The sequence below is a fragment of the Pogona vitticeps genome, chromosome 2 (assembly GCF_051106095.1).
Source record: "Pogona vitticeps strain Pit_001003342236 chromosome 2, PviZW2.1, whole genome shotgun sequence".
Lineage (NCBI taxonomy): Eukaryota > Metazoa > Chordata > Lepidosauria > Squamata > Agamidae > Pogona > Pogona vitticeps.
In genome coordinates, this window is record NC_135784.1 from 159,705,242 (window position 1) to 159,727,156 (window position 21,915).

Below are 21,915 nucleotides of genomic sequence, written 5' to 3' on the forward strand. Positions count from 1 at the left end.
CTCGACCACCACTCCGGTTGTATCAATGCCCTTCTTCCCCCCCCCCAAAAAAAAAACAAATCGGGTGTAACGGGCTTTCCAATTGCAAAGCGCGTCCTGCTGAGTCGATTCTTATGTGCCTGTGTGTGTGTGGATCCCAGAGACCGGCTGTGCCTCTCCAACACCTCACAAAACAGCATCCAGTACAGTAGTGGCAACCAGGTGTACAGTTGTGTTCAAAATTATTCAACCCCCAATGCTGTAAAGGGGTTTAGGGACTATAGTGTACATTTGGAATTGTATTCAGAATGAAATCCTACAAGGACGTTTTAAAGAACCAAATGCAACTAAAATAACATCAATTGTTTATGTAATACAGTAGTAAATGTTTCTTTTGTGGTTTCTTCATTGCCACAATTATTCAACCCCTTAAAGACTACCACTCTGAAGAAGAGAGGTTCATTCAGGTGTTTTCGATCAGGTATTGAAAACACCTGTGGATGTCACCGAGCACCAATCAAGCATAATAAGCACCAATTAGGCAGCTTTAAAATGACTGTGATACTCAGCTCCTTCTAGACATTTACTGGTGTGGTTACAAACATGGTGAAGTCAAGAGAATGGTCCAGGAAGACAAGAGAAGAGGTGATTTGTCTTCACAGGAAGGGCAATGGCTATAAGAAGATTGCAAAGAAGTTAAACATACCAAGAGACACCATAGGAAGCATCATTCACAAATTCAAGGCAAAGGGCACTGTTGAAATGCTACCTGGTCGTGGAAGAAAGAAGATGCTGACTTCGACTGCTGTGCGCTACCTAAAGCGTAGAGTGGTGAAAAGTCCCCGTGTGACTGCTGAGGAACTGAAAAAAGATTTGTCAGATGTGGGCATAGAAGTTTCAGCTCAGACAATAAGGCGCACACTGCGTAATGAAGGTCTCCATGCCAGAACCCCCAGGCGCACCCCCTTGCTGTCTCCCAAGAATAAGAAGAGTCGACTGCAGTATGCCAAAAGTCATGTGGGCAAACCACAAAAGTTGTGGGATAGTGTTCTGTGGACTGATGAAACAAAATTAGAACTGTTTGGGCCCATGGATCAACGCTATGTTTGGAGGAGGAAGAACAAGGCATATGACGAAAAGAACACCTTGCCTACTGTGAAGCATGGCGGAGGGTCAATAATGCTTTGGGGCTGTTTTGCTTCTGCAGGTACAGGGAAGCTTCAGCGTGTACAAGGTACCATGAATTCTCTTCAGTACCAGGAGATATTGGATGAAAATGTGATGCAGTCCGTCACACACCTGAGGCTTGGGAGACGTTGGACCTTTCAACAGGACAATGATCCCAAGCATACCTCCAAGTCCACTAGAGCATGGTTGCAGAGGAAAGGCTGGAACATTTTGGAGTGGCCATCGCAGTCACCAGACTTAAATCCGATTGAGAACCTCTGGTGGGACTTAAAGAAAGCAGTTGCAGTGCGCAAGCCTAAGAATTTGACTGAACTGGAGGCTTTTGCCCATGAAGAATGGGCGAAGATACCCGTAGATCGCTGCAAGACACTTGTGTCAAGCTATGCTTCATGTTTAAAAGCTGTTATAACTGTAAAAGGATGTTGTACTAAGTACTAAGATTGAATGTCACTTGGGGGTTGAATAAAAACTAATAATGATTTGAGCACAGAAAAGACATTTGTGGTTATTTCATTATAAACTTAAGGTTATATTTCTCTGACCTACAAGTGCCTCTTTCATGTAAATGTAAGCAAGATGACTGAATGATCAAAATCAATGTCAAAATGGCCAAAACATTCAATTTCAGTGGGGGTTGAATAATTTTGAACACAACTGTAAGACTGCAGATGGGAATCAATTTTAAAGAGCATGGGAAGAAAGTAAAAGGTGGATCCCAATCTGCCCTGGAGGAATGTCAGTCTAACATTTAGGAACACAGCTGCACAGGTCAACCCTTACTGTAGGAGTCTAATTCCCCCTGCTCTTTTTCCACCTTGCCTTAGACTCTACACTTTAGTCAAGGTCCCTCTGCTATCCTTACTATGCCCCATCTCAGCCCAGGATGGGGGAGAGAAAAGTTTTTTTTCTGACCTATGTTGCAGTCTATTGTACTAATTTGGGAGATTGCATGCCAGCAGGTGAATGCAGCCAAGACCAAATAGGCACAAGGCCACCCTTTAAGTTTAAATGTTTAAAATATAAACCTAATCCAAACATTAAAAATAATATTGACATCTCACTTTTAGAATGATCAAAGTCTAAAAATATGTAGAAGAAATGTTAAAATAAAAGAGGTCAGAACAAGCCAGTCACCATGTGTGCTTATGTTTTATACTGTTTGTTGTATGAGCAAATATACAGTGGTGTTCTTTCATGCACAGAGGTCCAGCAGCCAAGCTAAGCTTAAGACCATATCCCCAATGTCCTTAATAGTCTAAATCCTACTGTATAATTTTGCCTGTGGAAGTGAAACAGGACAACTCATAGCATCTTCTTGCTGGCAATGAATAATTCCCAGCACTCACCAACCCACCAGACTGGAGCCCTCCAGAAAATCCAAGCAGTGATTCATTAATTAGCAGTGAGAAGCTGCTGTGAGTTGCACTGTTTGCCTTTCACAGGTATAACTAAGCAATGGGATTTTGGCAGTATCTCCTTTTTTTTATTACATAGTCAAAGTGATAAGATATGCTGAATCCGTGACATATATTGATTTTTTTCCCCTGCCAATTATACATACTCAGCCAGTTCATGTTATCTTTCGGATGTAGATCTCACGGCTCTGTTCTGAATGTCTGTAGAATTTACAATATATACAAGAATTTGTAATACAATATACAGTATTACAATATAATATTGTAAAATTGCAGTCAAGACAAACCTGAATATGTGTGATGTAGAAATGTGACTATGAAACAAAAGTGGGTGTTCATACACTTTCATGATAAAACAAAATGCCCTTTGAAGCTAGTCTCAGAACCTATTTGAGGTACACCATGAAGTCTCAAGAGAATGGCTGCTTCCTTGAGGCAGCCTCCCGCAGTCCACTCTCTTGGACGTTTGGGTCTACAACATCCATCACTTTAGCACTCCTATGCAGTGACACTGCTGGCAGAGCATGGTGTTATTGTTGTGTGCTGTTAAGTTGCCTCCAAGGCACGAAGAAGAGTCTCCAAAATGTCCAGTCCTCAACAGCCCTGCAACAGCCCTTGTAAATTCCTTTAGGGAGCCAGCCCACCTCACATTCGGTCTTCTTTTTTACTGCTGCCTTCCATCTACATTTGATCTAGGACACAGCTGTTTGTCTTTCTGGCCAAGCATAGGGATTGCTATAGTCCAGAGCAGGGCAGCTGAGATAAACCCCATATCATATACAGTTTGCACATGCAGCATGTAAGTATTCTGCATCTTCAAAATGTATGGGGCAGATAACTGAGTGGCACACAGCATGGGTTATGCTGACACATTTGCGGTGTCATCCTAAACTTAAAAACGCTGATCCCATGAAGCTGGGTATTTGAAATCATATTATGGTAGTTACAGTAATTTACTGACACATTTAAAGAAAGCTAATAGAATGAGCCATGTAGATAGGCGAATGCACACACAAAAGGAACCATGCAGCTCCGGAGTTCTGTCCACATTACAACTCATTCTTAACAACTCATAATATGGGCGCTCCTATTTGTCAAAGATAGCTAGTACTACTGTGGCATCACTACTATCATTCACATACACTACCGTGCCAGTTATACTGTAACATGGGCCAATATTACATAAGAACAAAGATAGGGTATCAGACTAATAGCCCATCTAGATCTGCATGTTTGTACAATGACTCATAACACTTGTTCCTCTTGGGCTTTACCCGGAGCAGATCTAAATCTCTTCCTAGAAAACCCAAGTTCTTCCTCAGATGCTCTCACACTTAAAATGCCAGTCGGCCTGAGGCTGCAGATTATCTTATGAAGATGCATTTGGAGGGCAGTTATGCTACAGGTCCCTTCACTCGAGAGATCCATTTAGCACTGTCCCATCGCCAGCATCTTCCACAGTACAGTACAGTATGCTTGTTAAATGTACTTATGAGAGACAGGTGGGCTCCTTTTCAAACATATCAACATGGAAAACTTATCAATGAAAGAAATTCGAGTCTGACTCCACCAAAGGAAACAGACAGGCTGATTGTGCAGTCTTCAACATGTACACTATAATTATTTGAACTACATACATTGCAGCGCAAATGCACCGGTACTTGAACGGACCTTTAACAAAGCCATTAAAGAGAGAGAGAGAGAGAAAGAAGTTTGTCAGTGCGTGCTCCCCCCTGGGCTCCCGGGTGGACGTCCTGCCTTTTTCTGCATAACTCCCCAGAGACTTCAGCTGTCTGGAACCCTGCAAAGTGTCTTCTTAAAAGCCGCGATATTTTCCCAGGATTTTGTAATTTCTGCTGGAAATGAATACATACTCCTGCTCCTAATTTTCAGTATGCACAGTCCGAAGAAACTCGTGGAAATATTAAACGTTTATTATTTGTCAAAGGCTAAGAATAACTGAAAAACTTAAACAGGAATAAACCCACTAATCAAAATGCATAGATTTCACTATCCGGAGCTCTACTAAGTCTGAAGCTTCCGTACCGCAACGTCCCCGACTGCACCGCTCAAAAGACAAGTTTCCCCTCGACACACGCGCCCCCTTCGGGGAAAAAAAAGAGACTACAATTCCCGCAAACACGTCTTCCGCTTACGTTGTCTAAGGCTCCGCCCTTCTCCTTCCTCGCCGCCAGTGCATTCTGGGAAGCTATCGTTTCTTCTCACCGGATATAACATTCCGCGGTGAGGAGAGAGAAAATATAGTCCCAAGTCAAAGTACCCCAGAGACAAGTTAGGGACTATATATAATTCGCTTATGACACTATTTCCGTTCTTGGAAACAGCTACAGTAAAGCGGGAGCTGTAATTTTTTTTGAGAGGGGGTTAACTGAGGAACTCTTCTTGACCAAGAATTTGAATTAATGAAGGAACTGCGTCCGAGCGTTTCCGGTTGGCGGAGGCAGGCTATATAAACAGCGAGGCGAGCCAGCCGGATCCTCTTTCGCCTCCTTAGCGTCGAAATGGTGGGTAGTGGCACGCGCGGGCAGAGGGCCGCGAGCAGGGCGGCTCGCGCACAGGGGTGGGGGTGGGGGTGGGGGTCCGACCGGGCGGGCGGAGGGAGGGGGGGAGACGGTTGGGAAAGAACGGTGGCCGGTTGTTTGTGGGAATAGCCCTGGTTCCCCGTCTCCCTTTCCATCTCAAGTGTGCTGGCCCGCGTGCAGGAGATCTCTCTCTCTCCCCGCTCCTCGGCTTTCCAACGGGTGAAGCCTCCTCTCGCTGGCCGTCTCGGTCGTGAGGGGAGCGGTCGCTTGCGGTCCCGCGCCGTCCTTGCGCGAAGCCCGGCGGGGAGGCCTTTCCGGGCCCCGCTCTTTTCTTAGGAGCCTCTTCGGGCCTGGGATGGCGCCTGAGCGCCGACACACACAGAACCCGACCCGCCCTGTCTTTGTGAAAATAAAACGCCTCCGATGAGAACTCGTAACAGTGCAGTCTTATCATGTTCACAGTAGTATCGTGGGTTTTTGTTTTTGCTCTGTCCTTTCTGAGGCGGTGTATGTGAGGGATAAGGAGGTAAAGGATCTCAGGAGGACGGAGAAATTAATATCGGGGATGGGTCGGGGCAATTGTTGGAGATGCTTGGCAAACAAAAAGGCCTGGGGGGGGTGGATGGATGACAAGGACAGGGCTTGAAGCTTAAGGGATCTGGGTGGAAGGCTTTGGAGAATCTCACCTCCACAGCTTTGTATCCGGTTAATGAAACAAATGGTAAAAAAGTACAAAATAAATAAAATGAGTTGAACTCGCATATTTTTAAGAATTCAACAGCTGGTGAAAGTGGGCATGTTCCATAGCTTTGTAAATTTCACAGACCAAAGTAGATGTAACTGTCACAAATAGAAGTAAAGGTGTATCTTGAAATGGATTGCCACCACCATCTTGTAGTGCAAAAGCCAGGACATTATTTTATTGGTATTAAATGCTCAGAAATAGACAGTAGGGATTATTTGTTGTTGTTAGGACACCGGGCTTGGGCTGTGCTAGTGGTCCATCTCATCTTGCATACAGTACTTGTTTAAGCACTGGCAAGCCAGATGTCTTGGGATGCTGTTTTGTCATCTTCAAACATGGGAACCTCTTCTGTCTACATATATTTGTCTCTGTATTTACGTTTCTTCTAGTCCAGCTTTTGTTTTTCCTTATGACAAACCCCATTAAAGAGGGGAAATAGTGGTGCTACTGCTGAAACTTAATTTAGGATGGCACAAGTACAGCTTGTGTATCCTGGCTGACCAGTTAATTCAGACATGGCTCTACTGTATCAAACCATGGTCTGTGTAGCCAAATAATCTCTCTATAGTAGTGATTAAGTAAATGCTTGTGAGTGGACTGTCTTGCTTTTGTTCAGCAACTGATATCCAGAAGTGAAGTTGCAGGCACTCATATGCATAGGCTGAAATCCTGTTAATTTCGACACTGGTGATTTTCCTATATAGAAGACTCCTCACCCACACCTGGCTCTGAGGCTCCCAAAGTTTTCCCCAGGATAAAATGGATCCATAGATAACCTCAGAACCTTGAAGGGTGGGGAATAGCACATTTTTAATTTAAGATAATCAGTTATTTGATGAAGACATCCATCTTGCATGGTGTAAATTTATGCCAACATGATTTCAGTCACAATGTGCTGATGAACAGAAGGCCAACACTCACAAACAGGGTCGATGGTTGCGGTTATATGCATTTTATTTATCCCTAGCTCGTGGTTATCAGGTGTAATCATCATGAAGGTTTAATTTTAGTTCTATTGTGAATACAGATGAACAGAGATACGCAATTCTGTTGTTAATGAGCCATAATGTTTCTTTGCCTGTGTAAGCAGAAGCAATTGTTGCTACAAAGTGCATTGGTCCTCTAGTACCTTGACATTTTGTCATAAGTCATTTCCCTTTTAAACAGACAAAGAAGAGAAGGAATAATGGTCGTGCCAAGAAGGGCCGGGGACACGTCCAGCCCATTCGCTGCACTAACTGTGCCCGCTGTGTCCCCAAGGACAAGGCTATTAAGAAGTTTGTGATCCGAAACATTGTAGAGGCAGCTGCAGTCCGAGATATCTCTGAAGCAAGTGTCTTTGACTGTAAGTAGTGGAGCAGAAAATTAAAGGATTAAGAGAAAACATTACAGTGAATGTTAATTACTTTGATTTTGAAAGTCTGAGCTCATTTTCTGATCTTGCTTTCTTCTGAGAACAGAAGCCATGTACCTAAGCCTTCTGTTCAAGAGTGTTTGGTGTTCTATAGTTGTCTCAGAAATTGCCTTTGAACAAAAATATTATCATTCAGTTCCTGTAGTGTGAGTTTTTGGGTGCCGTAATCTTTGCTTTTTAAGTATCATGGGCAAGCAGTACAGAAGCAATATCAAGACAAGCACCGTATAGGAATTTTGTTATAAAGTTCAGCAGAATAAAAAACTAAAGATCTAATTTATTTTATTAGAGATTGCCAAGAACAATGCAATTTGGATTTTTTAAAAACCAGTTTCTTAAACTACATTACATCTGAAAGACACTAAAAGAAACAATCTATGAGGAAATGCTAGTATTTTAAATTTTACTGAATGACCTCTAATGGAAGAGGGCTGGAAATTCAGTGTGCATTGTTTTCCCAGAATAAATCTGGTTTAAATTATTTAATTAAATATTGTTTAAATTGTTTAATTAATAAATTATTAAATCTGGTTTAAATTATTGATTTTTTTTTGGAAGCTCTGAGCATATTATATGAGCCTGTTTAGGTAGTCTTACTCCCACTGGGAGACTTGGATGCATTGTTGTGGGTGCTCTGCAACTGAACTTTGCCTTTCTAGCATATGTGGGTGATACTTACACTAATGCCTCTTGTTTTCTCTAGCATATGTCTTGCCCAAGCTCTATGTGAAACTTCACTATTGCGTTAGCTGTGCCATCCACAGCAAGGTTGTGAGGAATCGCTCCCGTGAGGCCCGTAAGGACCGCACTCCTCCACCCCGGTTCAGGCCAGCTGTAAGTACATTGTCAATACATTGACTCACTTACATTTAACAGCAGAACTCTGTAATGTAGCTAGTAGAACATCACCACGTTCGGGACTCTTTGTACTATTGAGGATAGCCGTATAGTGTTAGTTGTCTGATAACGAAAGTGAATATGCTAAGCACAGTTGTCTGTAGTTACGTTGTTTAAAAAGGAGCAAGGCAAAGGAAGGGGAAGGTCTGGAATAGTTCATCCACCTCATGTCTCATTGAACCTGTTAGAGGTCACACTCATTTTTTGACACAGGAGACTGCTGGATTGTTGTTTATATAGCATCATCCATAGATATAATGCTTTATAATAATGCATAAGCCATAATTTCCTAAGTGTCTGACCTAGAAGTTCAACATCATGTTAAAAGGGAAAGGCCAGCTCTCCAGAGTGTTAATTTACTGTAACTCCTCTGTATTGAATCTGTTTTGAGACATAAATTAAGGTTATAGTGTTTAATAAATGTGTAGTATAGAAGTGATGAAGCTAGATGAATGTTTTCTAACTTTGTTTTTGTTCACCTTGTCTTTACAGGGTGCTGCACCAAGACCACCACCTAAGCCCATGTAAGGAGATAATTTGAGCAATCTCAGTGTCTGATATCAGCTAAATAAATAAATTTACAGATGTTTTTCCTGTATGTGATTGGAGTGGTGTGTGTCTTTTAAAGCAGTAAGCTCTTGTTACTGCAGTTGCCAACAAGTGCCACAACAACAAAAAACCTGTGTGGCTCAAACAAAAGAACACCATGATTCCTCAGGCTTTTTAGTTCCCTTAGGCATGGTCAAAGGGAAGCGGAGTCTGTACTGACTCTACTTGGTCCGAGAGCTGAAAACATGGCACCGCAAATTGCTGACAGAACGTCTGAGCTTGGATTTTGTACGTTCAGCTCTGCACATTAGGAATTGCCCCAGGAAGCTATGCATGCAAGAGAAACATAGCCCATATTAAAGTTTTATGGCATTCTACTATAACCCTAATAGAACATTTTCAAATAAGATAATGTGTGTTTCCAAATATAAAAAGTAGTCTTACCTTGTATTCAGCCTCCTTTCGGATTTAAGTGTGATGTACAAGGCTGCATTTCATGTAGTATTTCAGACCAAAGGACTGAGCTGTATTGACTGAAGTAGTCATACCATCATGTTTGAGTTTAATGTGTGGTTTCAATTGCTAGTCCTTAGATTTGTGGAATAGAGTGGAAGCTATTGCCAGTTTGCTGAAAGTACAGAAGCCAGACAGTGCATATTGTGTATTCACTAATCAAACTGGGCAGTCCTTAGCCTCAATAGAACAATTGTTTCATAAATAATGGCTAATATCTATTGGCTGACATCCTGTTGCTTAGCGTAGTAAGTTGCTCCAGGGTAGGCCCAGTGAATCAGAGGGGATTTGGTGGGTCCTCTGTTTTGTATGTTCTATGTATTCAAGTGGGCTTACTGTAGTGGCAACTTACTGTGCTAAATTAAGTCTCAACTGGATTGCATACACTTGAAATAATGGAATGTATGGAGGAGGTGAACAAGCCACCTCTAGTGCAACTTACTGTTCTAAACAATAGGATTTTAGCCAATGTCACAGAAATTTCCCAGGGAGTGGGTTGCATATGAAATGTGAACAAGTCTTGTTCTAATGGGAGAACATTGATTTCACTGTACATTTTGCTAGTCCGGTTCATTAAGTGTAGAGTGTTGGTTCTGATTGAATAATATTAGCTTAATAAGGAAGGCACATCAATTCTTCAAATTGTAGCAGAAAACCAAGATGTTGAGAATTAAGTCTCTTGCTTTGAGATATGGTAGTCATCTTATAAATGCATCTTGAAATTCGAACATTACCCAGGAAACCTTGTGAAAGTAACTGACATCAGTGAAGAGTACATACCTCTTTAATTTCTTGGCCCATGACCCTCTTGGGATTTACATTAGCATAAGTGTAATGGCGTAAATTGGAGCAACAACATTTCCATTTACTTGCTGCTCATATTCCTGGTCACACACAGGCAACCAGATATGCAACTGCCAACTCATTAGCAGCAGTTTGCTCTCATGATTTATGCAGCTACACTTACATTGTTGTAAATCCCCAATAGGATTCTGGCAGGTGGTGCTAGAAATTATTCATATATGAAAAGGGAAAATGCTGTAGGGCAGGGGTCTCAAACTCAATTTACTTGGGGGCCACTGGAGGCAGAGTCTGGGTGAGGCTGGGCAGCATCAGATTTTCCACCAAGTGGAGCAAGAGCCTGAGGAAGCTGCACAGGAGTTTCCTTAGCCCAGCTGGGGCTCCAAGGAGGGGCACGCAAGCTCTCTCACCAGCCACGACCCCCTCCTGCTCCTTCACTACCACCACCACTAGCAGGACGAGCAAGCGGAGAAGGGAGGGAATGCCAGCAACCACCTGGAGGGGAGGAGGGCACAACATAATTTTTTTTAAAACCCTCACAGAATCGCCTTGCCAAAGGAAAAAAGCCTCCATTGGTGCCCATGAAATTAAACAGAACGGGGTGGGCCCCCCACAGGTACACACACGAGCGTGCGGGCACATGCACACACAGAGGTCTGGCAACTTTCCTCTGAGGGCCCCCTCAAAAAAGGCGGACTCAGCAGCAGCAGCTACCCCCACCACGACAGAGGAGCAAACTTTGCAAGCTGAGCCCAGGCAGCCTCCAGAGCCGAGGCAGCAGGAGGAGGAGGAGGAAGCATCATGGGGTGCTGAGGCAGCCGCTGGCCAGGCTGGTGCTGGGGGTGCCAAGAGAGAAAGAGAGCCTGAGAGCTGCTTCTCTGGAAGAGGCGGCAGCAGCTGCTGTTGGTGGCTTGGAGGCACTCTTCGAGGACGGGCCAGGAGCGAGCTCCGCTCTCAGGCATCGCTCAGCGGCGGCTCAGGCACTTGGGGAAAAGGGCCAGCAGCGCGCCTTGCTCGCCAGCTCTCCCCCAAGACAGCACCTCTTGCACCCTCCATCCAGAACTGCAGCCTGCCAGCCGGCAGACAGACGGGCTAGCTGGCAGGCTGCAGTTCCGGATGGAGGGTGCAAGAGGCGCTGTTTTGGGAGACAGCTGAGTGAGGCAAGGCTTTTTTTGACTCTTGACAGCAGAGGACATGTGGGCAGTTTGGGGGAGCAGGCAAGGCAGGGGCCACAAACTATTGTCCGGCGGGCCGCAAATGGCCCCTGGCCCACATGTTTGAGACCCCTTCTGTAGGGGCTGTATCTTACCCACCTATCTAGGAATAAGTCATTATTCAGGGCATACAAAGTTTAAGTGTACACTTTTCCCTTCAACAACACTGGCTTAGGTGCACTGGACCTCCGTGTAGTCAAAATCCCATGTAAAACTCTTATGCCTCCAAAACTATAAAACGTTATTTATTTACTTACTTACTTACTTACTTAACTTATCTATTTATTTATTTATTTATTTATTTGATTTATATCCCGCCCATCTGGTCTGGTCGACCACTCTGGGCGGCTTCCAATAAGGTGTATATGAAAACATAAGAATTTTACAAACAGTCCATAACACATACAATAATAAAACAAATAATAAATGAAAGAAAAAATAAAGAATTAAATATTGACAGGAAGAAAGGCCTGAACATACAACCATGTTTTTAGTTGACTCTTAAAAGTGCCCAGCGTAGGGGCCGCACGAATAACCAGAGGAAGGTTATTCCAGAGGCGAGGAGCCACCGCCGAGAAGGCCCGGTTTCATGTCCTTTCCTTCCGGGCCTCCCTCTGCGTTAGGCTCCTCAGCCTCACCTCCTGGCTCGTGCAGGTGATCCGAGTAGATCTAGGTGGGAGCAGGCGTTCCGCCAAGTATCGGGGTCCTAAACCATTTAGGGCCTTATATGTAAGCATTAACACTTTGAAGTCAATGCGGAAACAGATGGGCAGCCAGTGCAGCATGGCCAGAGTAGGAGAGATATGTTGGTATTTTCTCACTCCAATAAGGAGTCTGGCCGCCGCATTCTGCACACCTGAAGTTTCCGCATTAGCTTCAAAGGGAGCCCCACGTAGAGCGCGTTACAGTAGTCTAATCTAGAGGTTACGAGCACATGTACTAAGGTAGTGAGCGCCCCCGTGTCTAGGTAAGGTCGCAGTCGGGCAATCCGCCAAAGGTGGAAAAAGGGGGTGCGGACTACCGACTTAGTTGATTAACACAGTGGTCCTCAACTTTGGGCCTCCAGATATTCTTGGACTTAAACTCCCAGAAATCCTGGCCAGCAGAGGTGGTAGTGAAGGCTTCTGGGAGTTGTAGTCCAAGAACCTCTGGAGGCCCAGGGTTGGGGACCATTGGATTAACACACACATGCAGTATATAGAACAGTTCTCTCTTTTGGGGATCTCTTCCATAGCGTTGATAGCCTGTTCTATATAATATGTGTAATGAGCTTTAAGGGTTCTTATAACCCTCTGATCTGGAGGCTAAATTTGGGATGGTATGTTAGCGGGCTCTGATAGGGCTCATTGTCAGCATCTGACAGTTCCTTAGTTTTGGTGGGAAATGGCAAAAGAGATGTTTCTTTAAGAACAAAATCGTTATTAACAGAACTCGTAGGTTTCTCTACAGTAATTTCTGTAGGGCCAACGTGACCAAAGTCTACAGGAAAATCTGTCCATGATAACAGTAGACTTCCTCCATAGCTTTCCTTTCTCAACGGGGAGAGTATCCGAACCTCTCCTGATCGGTTGGCTTTCTCAAACATCCACTCCTCACCACGCATATAGTTCCGCAACAGGGGTGAGGAGACCAGCCTCCCTCGGGTGGCTTCTCTTTCGGCTGTAGAAGTCCCGGACAGATTACCCTCCTCCAAGGACCCCGATCTCGAGGGTACACAAGCATGGTCCATTCTCCTGGCCCTAATCCTTCTATTGGTATTTTAACTTCATCCTGTTTCCTATCTGGTTCTAGATTCTCATGCCTTACATCTCTTACTTCTTTCTTTTGTCATATTTTAAACACTTTTGGTTCTCCTCCCTCCTCCTGCCGTTTGTCTTCCCAAACTACTACTTTTCTTGTTTCTCCCGATTTCTCCCCCTCTTCCGTCCTTAAGAACACATCTACCCCCTTCCTTTTTGTATTCTCCAACTCCTCCCCCTTTTCTCCTACCTTCAGCTCTTCACCTTCTCCATAACTTTCTCCATTCCTCTATATCTATCCTCTTCTATAGACGTGAGATCTTTTATTCTCCAGCTCACAGGGGCAAGTAGACCACTTCAACACTTCGTTTATATATTTATTTAAACCAATGACCTGCCCATCTAGTAGACAAGCTACTACTCTGGGTGGTTTCCAAGAAAATAACTATACAACATAAGTTAATAAACATAAAAACAAAGATACCCCCCCTCATAAAACCGCCAGTCTAGCAAATATTTCAAGACTCAGGACGCTTAACCATGGGCCAACGTAAAATTAATACAAAATTAATATTACAAAGGAGTGAGGCTTGTAAAAAGCCAACTTTTAACTTCCTTCTGAAAGCTCAGGAGAGTCGGGGCCAATTGCACCTCTACAGGAAGGAAGTTCCAGAATGAGCCTGCCGTTATGGAGAAGACCTGGTTTGTGGTTGGTAATTTCTGGACCTTTTAAAATTGTAATCCAGTGTTTATAATTCTCTGTGGTATCTGCATTCTAGCAGTTGCATATTGAACTGGTTGTGGCATTTATCAGAGGCAACAAATACAGATATGTTCCAGCACACATAGCTGTACATTAACCGCTACCTTTCTTTTTTCTGTTTCCACTTGAGCAGTTGCTGTTCATAACCACAAGTGGGCACTAGAAGGCAGTAGACTAGGTGCCCTTCCATCCCCCTTGTCTTTTTCACTCTATCCTTTTCAAAGCAAGGGGAAGGGGATTACAGTATACTGTATATTCTTTTAATCAATGAGAGAACATCCCTTTCTGATGCTTTGTAGCAGAACAAAAAGAGAAAGGATGTGAGCTAGCTACAAACGTCTATGATGGGAAGAATCTCGACAATAAAGATGACGATGTTACCAAAACTGTTATTTCTATTTCAAAATTTACCAATTTTATTAAATTATAAATACGCCAAGAATCTGGTATCATCTGCATATCTGGAAGGCCAAGAAACCAAGAATAAAACTTAGAATATTGCAAAACTTAAAAGAAAGAGGTGGTGTAGGACTACTGAATTGGCTATTATAGTATAAGGCATGTGTCGTGGACTGGATGAAAGAATGGGTAACATTAGAAAATCAAAGATTATTGAAATTGGAGGGTCATAATCTAAAAATGGGTTGGCATGCATATGTGTGGTATGGGAAATATAAAGAATAATCACATTTTGCAGAACATATTCTGAGGAAGGCGCTCTGCTTAGTATGGCAAACATTTCAAACACAAACCCACAAGAAAATTCCAATATAGATAACACCAGTAAAAGCATTCACTTTGAAAGTATTGAATCAGAAGGGAGCGTTACTCACATATAAAGACTTATTAACTAAAGATCCCCCTTCATGGATGGATGGCTTGTCATGGCGAAGTGGCTTGAGTAATTCAGAGAAGCTATGGGCTATGCCATTTCCAGAAAAACATCTACTTCTGATTTCATTGACTATGCAAAAGTCTTTGTGTGAACCACAGCAAACTATGGCAAGTCCTTAAAGAAATGGGAGTGCCTGATCACCTTACTGTATTTATCTCCTGAGAAATCTATATGTGGCACAGGAAGCAACAGTTAGAACTGGATATGGAACAACTGATTGGTTCAAAATTGGGAAAGGAGTACGACAAGGCTGTATATGGTATCCCTGCTTATTTAACTTATATGCAGAATACATCGTGCGAAAGGCAGAACTGGATGAATCCCAAGCCGGAATTAAGACTGCCGGAAGAAATATCAACAACCTCCGATATGCAGATGATACCACTTTGATGGCAGAAAGTGAGGAGGAATTAAAGAACCTTGTAATGAGGGTGAAAGAGGAGAGTGCAAAAAATGGTCTGAAGCTCAACATCAAAAAAACTAAGATCATGACTACTGGTCCCATCACCTCCTGGCAAATAGAAGGGGAAGATATGGAGGCAGTGAGAGATTTTAACCTCTTGGACTCCAGGCTCACTCAGATGGTGACAGCAGCCACGAAATTAAAAGATGCCTGCTTCTTGGGAGGAGAGTGATGCGAAACCTAGACAGCATCTTAAAAAGCAGAGACATCACCTTGCCGACAAAGGTCCACGTAGTCAAAGCTATGGTGTATCCAGTAGCGATGTATGGAAGTGAGAGCTGGACCATAAAGAAAGCTGACCGCCAAATAATGGATGCTTTTGAATTGTGGTGCTGGAGCAGGCTCTTGAGAGTCCCCTGGACTGCAAGGAGAACAAACCTATCAGTTCCGAAGGAAATCAACCCTGAGTGCTCACTGGAAGGACAGATCCTGAAGCTGAGGCTCCAATATTTTGGCCATCTCATGAGAAGAGAAGACTCCTTGGAAAAGACCCTGATGTTGGGAAAGTGTGAGGGCAAGAGGAGAAGGGGATGACAGAGGATGAGATGGTTGGACAGTGTCATCGAAGCAACCAACATGAATTTGACCCAACTCCAGGAGGCAGTGAAAGACAGGAGGGCTGGGCGTGCTCTGGTCCATGGGGTCACGAAGAATCTGACATTTCGGTGTTGAAAGTGAGAAACCCAGTGGAAGGCCTGTTTCTGTCTCTGTGCCTGCAAATGTGAAAGCCATCCATGACATAATCATGGAGGACCGCCAGATATCAGCCAAAAGTATTACTATATATCTGAGAATATCACATGAGAGAGTTGGTGCCATTATCCACAATGACCTGGAAATGAGAAAGCTGGCAGCAAAGTGGATCCCCAAACTTTTGACAACCGAACAAAAGAGGAAACGTGTGAAGTCATCGGTGGCTGTTTTGGAACATTTTGCAAGAAATGAATCAGATTTCCTGGGCAAACTGGTGATGAGACATGGATCCACTGTTATGATCCTGAGACAAAGGAACAGTCTATGGAATGGAGGTACAGTGGTTCCCTCAGGCCAAAGAAGTTCCGAGTGCAAAGGTCAGTGCAAAAGCAAATGGCAACAGTTTTTGGGGATAAGAAGGGAGCTGGTGGAGTACCTCCAACAGGGTTCAACCATCAATGCAAAATATTACTGTGCTTTATTGATGAATTTGAGGCAAAACATCCAGGAAAAATGTCGAGGAAAGCTCTCCAAAGGTGTCATCCTGTTGCATGACAATGCCTCATCAGACACTGCAGGTGAAACAATGGCAAAACTGACCTCCTTAGGCTTTCAAGTGATGTCCCATCCACCCTATTCTCCTGACCTGGCTTCTTCTATTATCTGTTCCCCAAACTCAAAAACACCTAAAGGAACAAAGATTTGGGAGTGTTCTGGAGGCAACTAATGCTGCAAATGAGTGGTTACACCAGCAGTCAGAAAAAATGTATTTGCAGGGACTTAAGAAACTGCAGGACAGATGTTGCAAGTGCATTGACTTTCTGGGGGAATATGTAGAATAGGGTGGCAGTTACAGCTTCCTAGTTCCATTTTTTCTGGAAAAGGCTCAATACTTATCAGCACCCCCTCGTATAATGCCAGAAATTAGTGACAAGAAAATAAAATATAGTCTACTGTATATATTCACAGCAGCTAGGTTACTTTGCGCCCAAAAATGGAAAAATGTAGAGATACCAACGATAGATGAGTTATTAAAGAAACTATTGGACATTGCAGAACTAGACATGCTTTCAGAGACACTACGGGATCAAAGCTGGAAGCTGATATATAACTGGGCCCAGAAAAAGACAGGAACTAAGGAGGAGGGGAAATTAGTTTATAGCGAACTAGTGCTCCCCGGAATCCCCTTGTAGGTACATCGATGACAAGACAATGGTGAAATCTCCGACCCATAGGGGAAGGAAGGATGTTTAGATGTGTTTTTTTAATTGTTGTTGCTGTTGTCTGTTTGTTTGCTCTGTTAATTATCTGTTAGATTGTTAATGTTTTTAAGTTTGTATTGTTAGGTATGAATAAAATTGTTATTTTTTTTTTAAAAAAGGATGAAATCAAGAGCATTCACAAGCAAGACATATAATGTGAGAACCTTTGGATGCTCTCTGGTGGTAGAAGTACTTAAAACTGAAATCGTCTCTCCATGTGATTTGCCAGGAAGTTTGCATGACGCTTTTGTGAGTTGCATATCAGCCCAGAAATTGCTAGAGACTCTTAATGATGTTCGGAATAACTATTTCTTCTGTGGAGTCACTTATTTCCTGTGGGTTCTTTGTACCCTCAGTGGAACCTAGTATTTGCACACAAATACGGGGTGTGTGTAAAGTTCCAGGCACTAACAGAATGTACCAAAGGATATTTTCTAGTTAAAATAAAATATTGGATGTGTGCCTGAAGGAAGTGACACCTTGTGATTTTCCTTAATCTTTGCAATTTGCCCTCTCTTTCGCCAACATTTTCTCCTGTAAATCAGATGACCCTGTGCTACCGACGAGGGATTCTCATGGATCTCTAGGAGTTGTCACTTTTAAAAAAGAGAGGCAAAACCCAAAACACCTGGTGGCAAAACCAGCAGCCATTTCAGGCGAATATCACCAGATTTATACACACCAGCAATGTACGTAAGCACTTTATGTGGTTCTCCTGTCCCCGAAAACAACTCAGGAAAGGAGATTTGACAGAGAGGTTGGCCTAAGGACATCCTTTGTGATTAAGATGGAATTTGAACTGGAGCCTCCCTCTCCCAAGTTCAGTATTAACCATTCAGTCCACAATTCTCTCTGATCATTTATTTAATGGTTGCTAAATAAACGATGCCAAGGCCAAAACATACTGGTAAAAAAACAGTGTATTGTGCCATTTTGGCAGTTTCATTGTAATTTGCGCAGTACGCAGCTTAGGCCATCCTGCTTTGAGTACTAGAATATAGCAGCCTTAGGAATATATTATTGAAGAAGAAATCACCATTGGCAGCAAGGCAAAAGAGAAACATAATCAAAAAGTTTGTTTTCCATGCATGCAGCGGCCTGTTGTGCATGCGGTCCTTTTTATTCTCTAATAGGTCAAGGGGGTATTCACTACTCCTTTATCCATTTATAAGCTACCTTGTGTATAGCAGAGCACGCTTTGCCTTGCATAACTTCAAGCCAGAAATCATGTCAGCTGCCCTGGAGCCCTCTGCTCATGGAACAGTTGTACCCCGTGATTGCTAACAGGATTCTCCCATACTATTTATTGACTTAGGAAATCTATTCAGGGATAGTGCTGGAAGAAACTATCTATAAATACAGAGGACAGAGGTAATGTTTTTGGTAATGTTTAACTAAATTCATCCCAATTAGAAGCATGAGTGAGAAAAGGCAGTGTTGCTGTTTAAAAGGAAAAGCTTCCCACCTGCAATGAATGCATGCTTAGTTCTAAGAAGACCAGTACTTGGGGGGGGGGGGGAGGGTCTTCATTCTGAGGGACTGCCTTTAACCTCGGGGCTGCTCTTTGCAAAGGAGTCAATATGCTAAACCATGAGAAATCCGAAGGGATATGTTTGTGTACAGTATTAATTTGATGAGTTGTCTCTTCTTCAGTGCGCCCAAGGCATCAGCCATGGTTATCCTCAGAACAGCCACCCTCTGAGGTTTGTCAGGCTGAGAGAGACAGTAACTGGCCCAAAGTGGCTCAGGGAGGCAAAGACGACCTCAACCGTCCTTGTCCCTTGTGGACACGTGTAAATGTTCTGCCATGCTGACTGTCCTGCTATGATGCTTCCCCCTCTTCAGAGACAGACCATTCCTCATTTACAGGTAAATGTCCCTGTGGCGAAAGATGCATTTTGCTTATGAGGAAGGAATCATTACAACACGTTGGTTTTGATGTCAGAATGCAGTTACAGAGATTTATGCACTGGGATGCATAGGAAACATTCACTAGTAGTAGCATTAATGATCCTGCACTCAGTTGCTAGCCTGCAGTACTCACATGCTCAGATACTATAAATACACTACTCAGGACTTTCCAGAAGTATCAGGCACCCAGGAGAAGGACAATCATCCTGTTCCATTTCTTCATGCTAATTACCTCTCCATGCCATGTAAACAAGAACCGGTTGTGTTTATCTTGTCGGTAGCCATAGGATACACTTGAATAATACCATCCACGCTTCTTAAAGGGAAGTGTGTTACCAGCTAAATGGGTGTTTTTTCAAAATGACGTTTGCTCCAGCTGTACATAAATCAGACTTGCCCAAGCCAGTCTGGAGTGAAGACGCTTGTCTCGGCAGCACCCATTGATATCATACAGTTAATTGGAGAATTCCCTCGCAAGATCAATTTGCCATGCAAAAATGGACAGACGTGGCTTATGCTGCGCTCCTTTGCTTTTTAACCAGTGGCATGGACCCATGAGCTGACACCACCCTCTCCAGCCTGAGAGCAAGACTGGAACAGGGGATGGGACCGCGACAGAAGAGCCTAGGCATCAACCCCTGAGCCGCTGTGGGCATGCTTGACACCGCTCAGGCTGCCGCCAATGCATGGCACAGCCATCCTGCCATCTTATTTAAAACAAAGCTTTCTATACAAGGGGGAGTCAGCTAGTGTGCAGATCATTGCTTGCTGTGTTCTTGCTCTGGAAGGTACAGTATTAGTATGTTCCATGATGAAATAGTGCTAATCCCCCCCAAGTATGTGCATCATCAAAAGCAAGCTCCATTTTAGTCCTAGGTGGTTTCAAGCACATTTTAATTGTGATAGTGTCATGATGACTAGGTGTGCTTACAATGTGGAGTTGCCCCCCCCTTTTTTGGATAAATATAGATTTGGGGGGTCCTGTTTGTTTTTGTTTGAATATATCACAAATATAGGAGGAATCATATAGCACAGTGGTCCTCAACCTTGGGCCTCCAGATGTTCTTGAACTTCAACTCCCAGAAATCCTGGCCAGAAGAGGTGGTGGTGTAGGCTTCTGGGAGTTGTAGTCCAAGAACATCTGGAGGCCCAAGGTTAGGGACCACTGATAAAGCATGACGTGGAGCAGAAGAAATAGAGGCATTAGTTAGTACCTTCCCTTTCAAGTCTCCTCCTGCCCCCGCCCCCCAGCCCCTTTGCCCAGGCTTGAGAGTGTTACTTTTTGGGCAACATCTCCCGGAATCCTCTAGCCAATCCCCATGTTGATTGGACAAATCTGGAAGTTGTCTAAAAAAGAGGCTCCCCCCCAGCTTAGTTTTTATCACCTCATTTGGAAAGATTTTCAAAATAAAATGTCACTGTAGTCATATTTGAAAATTAGTAACCAGCCCAAGCAACTTAATGCAGATTTGTTTACTGAATTATTTTTAAAATTATTCTAAAGATTTTTTTTAAAAAATAATGTTTTATTTAATTACACTTATATGCTCCCTTTCTCCCCAGAGGGGACAGGAGGTAGCTCACAGTTGATTAAAACTATGCAATAATCACTATAATCACCATAACAAACAGCACAAAAAACAACAACCCACAGTTGAACATAACAACATTAAAAACCACAATTAAAAACAATCTTTTTAAAAGTTTAAAACTAAGGCAGCACAAGTATCAAAACTATTTGAGTTGCAAGAAAAATCTATAGAGACAGCACTATCAAATGTTATTATGTTATTATGGGAAGGAAGTGGGTGGTGGCTGTAGAGCTTTGCTTGTTTGTACACTGCCCAGAGTAAATTAATTAATCAAGCAGTATATAAATTAAAGGAAGGAAGGAAGGAATAGTAAGAAGCATGCTCCAAAAGTCTTCCTCAAAGAAATGCATTTTTGCCTTACAAACCCTAAAAATGGAGCAGAGTAACTGTTCTTAGGAAGAGGAAAACTGTGATCACATTACCGAGTCTAGGAAACTATGCTTAGAATACAGCCTCTGCGGAAGGTTCTTGTTTATAGGTTCAGAAAGAGATAAAGTGGTGCTCGAGCTATTTTAGACTTTGAAGGTAGCTGCCTGAATCCAGTTTCTGGTTCTTGCTAGAGGACTTCCACTGAGCCAAGGATGCACACAAGATTTGACTTGCCATTAAGCAATTGATTCAGTGGGCTTATACCATCTGGGGGTGGGGGTCGGGGGAAATCAACTGGAAGACACCTACAATTTTAAAAAGTTCACAGCATAAAAAGTTATTTTGAACTGGGTCAGGAAATCTAACTGGGGACAATGTGGTTGTTCTAAAACTGCCTTTGTATTCAGTGTTCTTTGCTCCATCTCTCATGTTGACGGCTGCATTCTGCATCAGTTATAGTTTCTGGGAACTCTTCTGGCACCTTTTCTGTAAAGTATGTTCCACTAATCCTGCGGCTGAAGGTCACGGAGTGTAAGTTTAGGGTTCTGGTGGCTTTCCCTTATAGTTGTTCTCTCATGTGGCCACAGGGAGGCGCCTGAAGGCAAGGGGCAGGTCCTTTCTCCATTCTTGTCCAAAGCATCTACATTCCACCAGGCAAAAGGTGCTGGATTCCCCAACCCCCCTTGTTTTCTCACTGTTTTATGTCAGAGTAAAACAAAGGAGGACAGGGGACGAGAAGAAAAAGAGCAATACCAGAATAGGTTTTAATCTGTTTCACAAAGATGAGATGAAAACTGCGGTCCCTTTTGCAGGTTTTGAGATCAAGTTCCCACAGAGGCAAGAAGTAGCAAGGCAGGGGTTTGATGTGGTCCAGTGTCACAGCGGTGAAGACCTTCAGACTGAAACCTTGACTCCATGTAATCTGCCCTCAGGTACTTTGCATGTAGCTTGTTTTGACTGAATTCCCAAC

General features: G+C 43.3%; 1 protein-coding gene across 1 annotated transcript; it reads left to right on the forward strand.

Moving 5' to 3' along the window:
• Positions 1 to 4,772: 4,772 nt before the first annotated feature.
• RPS26 (ribosomal protein S26) lies at positions 4,773 to 8,779 on the forward strand. Its single transcript, XM_020782711.3, has 4 exons — positions 4,773 to 5,107; positions 7,038 to 7,215; positions 7,988 to 8,118; positions 8,674 to 8,779. The coding sequence occupies exons 1-4, from the start codon at positions 5,105 to 5,107 to the stop codon at positions 8,707 to 8,709; spliced, it is 348 nt and encodes a 115-aa protein (XP_020638370.1). The 5' UTR covers positions 4,773 to 5,104; the 3' UTR covers positions 8,710 to 8,779.
• Positions 8,780 to 21,915: the final 13,136 nt, after the last annotated feature.